Source organism: Limulus polyphemus, unplaced genomic scaffold (genome assembly GCF_000517525.1).
Source record: "Limulus polyphemus unplaced genomic scaffold, Limulus_polyphemus-2.1.2 Scaffold1324, whole genome shotgun sequence".
NCBI classification, from domain to species: domain Eukaryota; kingdom Metazoa; phylum Arthropoda; class Merostomata; order Xiphosura; family Limulidae; genus Limulus; species Limulus polyphemus.
In genome coordinates this window covers 210,211-212,598 of record NW_013666934.1, presented here as the reverse complement: position 1 = coordinate 212,598, position 2,388 = coordinate 210,211, and the positions used below count along the sequence as shown (strand labels likewise).

The 2,388-nt window shown below is 29.1% G+C and overlaps 1 protein-coding gene across 2 annotated transcripts in view; it reads left to right on the top strand.

Annotated features, from left to right (window-relative positions):
* The window catches only part of LOC106463099 (anamorsin homolog), a 29,304-nt gene that overhangs the window by 21,082 nt on the left and 5,834 nt on the right, over positions 1–2,388 (top strand). For both annotated transcript variants that reach the window (XM_013923067.2, XM_013923068.2), the window contains exon 7: positions 909–1,027. In XM_013923067.2, the coding sequence (XP_013778521.1) occupies positions 909–1,027 (119 nt within the window). The remainder of the gene's footprint in view (positions 1–908; positions 1,028–2,388) is intronic.

The window sequence follows — 2,388 nt, the reverse complement described above, 5'->3', positions numbered from 1 at the left end:
ATTAAAGTCACACTTTTCCTACAAAATATTTAATTATTAACTTTGCAGACAAAAACTTTCTTTTTAAACTTAGACATCACAACAATTGAATCCAAACCATATTTTTCAACTTTTAATGCAATCAACTCCTTTTTATACTTTTTTAAAGATGTTTAGGCATGACTTGAAAGTTTGCATGTCTTTGCTGTTGCTGCATTAGCTCTTACAACTGCTTGTCACCAATGGGCAAATGATTAAAGGAGTGTTAAAATTTAAGGAAAATATTTATTTTTAGTCACTTTTGGTGGTGCAATTGAAATTTGGAGTAACTTAATGCTCACCAGATTGCTGAAGAATTAATAAAAACTGCATCTTTCGGATATATTTGTGTGAACACCACTTCTGCAGTGGTGGACACAGAGTCCTAAAAGATGTTGTGGTAACTATCATTGGAACATGTCATTTTATAACAAAATATTTTCTCTTTAAACAGTGTTTAAGAGGTTACTTATGATTACTTTTTATGTGTAATCAGTAATAGTGTAGTAAGGTAACTGTTTTTTGTGTCATTTTATTTTTATGATGACATAAAAAAAAAGGATTACTTGAATTTTCTATGCTATGTTTGAGTAAGTTATGTTGATTGAAAACATCAGAGAAGGGATTAATATTTTATATGCAAATCTTTTCCAGCAGAGAATGTGGCTTTAGGAAGTAGAATAGTTTTATGCATATAGAAATACTGTATTTAGACAAAAATACTCATTAGTAAAAAGAAGAGGGATTTGGTAGCTAAAGTTTTGTTGTAGTTGAATTGTTTGATATATTGATATACATTGTTATATGTAATTACCTTAAGTTTCAAGACTAAGAATTCAACACACACACACTTTTTATGATATTAACCTTTCATATTATTTTATTTTTAGCAAGCTGTGATGGTGCTAAAAAGCGAAAAGCTTGTAAAAACTGTACTTGTGGACTTGCTGAGAAACTTGAACAGGAAAAAGAACCAATACCTCAGTCAAACACTTCTGCTTGTGGAAATGTAAGATCCTAAAGGAGCTTTTTGTTACAGTAACTCTTAACTCTTTCAGCTTGGGCTCGGTCCCTGTGACCTCCCTTGTAACTATTTTGTGCTTGTTATAGTTTTCATGCTATAACTTATAAATTAGTAAGCGAATGTTAACGAAATTTGGCAAATTATTAGTAAACATTACTGTGTTTTCATACACAAAATATCAATTTTTTTTTTTTATTAAGTCTTAAGGTTTGTACAACAATGTTTTTCTCGTGTCTTTTTTTTCTTTTTGCATGTTGCCTATCTATCATGCAAAGTAATATACATTTTAAGATTAAAAATACTTTTATGCATCAGAAAATTTTGAAATTTCATATGCAAAAACCTTTATAATGTCCAGATAGTTATCAAACCTTTCTTAATAAAAAACTATATTTTATCTGTTATTTTCAGTAATTAGTCTCTGTACGGGTTCAGTAGATTTGACTGATCTCATAACCACAATAAAAAATTAGGAAATAAATATAAATTATACATCTTTCATTCCAGAATGAATACAAATTATAACACGAAAACATAAATGTTTAGATTAAATAGCTTAAATCTCATAACATTATACATTTATATATATTTATTATTTTCATTATATTGACCTTTCAGCCATGCCTGGCTAACAATACAAAAGTTACAATGATGCGGCTTACGTGCACTCATGTTACTGTATCAAATAACATAAAACTGACCTTTGGTTTGTACAAAGTAACTTGTCTTGGCTATGTTTTAGTCAACTAGTATTTTGTAAAATACAGTTACATTTCAATTATTATACATTATGTATGTATATAGATTATTGCTATTTTGAAATAAGTTCTTAAACTTATTTTTCTTAAAATGTAGAACAGTAAATAAAGAAATAAAACAAACAATTATCTCTTCTAATTATGACCTTTGTACTGGGTTGCTGCTTGACGTAGGTTGCTAAGCCTTTAAAAAATGTGCACGTTGAGGATATGAAACAGAATTTTTTTTTAGGTTTTATATATACATTTGAATAACTTAAAAAATCATAAATTACTACATCAATACCATAGACTTCCACTATAATTTATCAAGCATAGTAACTAAGATGTATTTTAGTCTAAAAAAATATTAAATTTTGAGCAGACTAAAGACACACCCTACCTTGCTGAAATATTGGTTCAAAAAAAAGAAATGGCGCCAACCCCGTTAAAATAGCTGAGAAAGCCGCTAGGGGGACATTTTGAGCTTCCAATTGGTTATTCATGTCATGTATAGAAGTGTATATGAGGGAGCATTTCCTAAAATGGAAAGAGGTGGGTGGGGTGCCACTGTGTTTGATTTATTACATGAGCAATCTATATTAACAA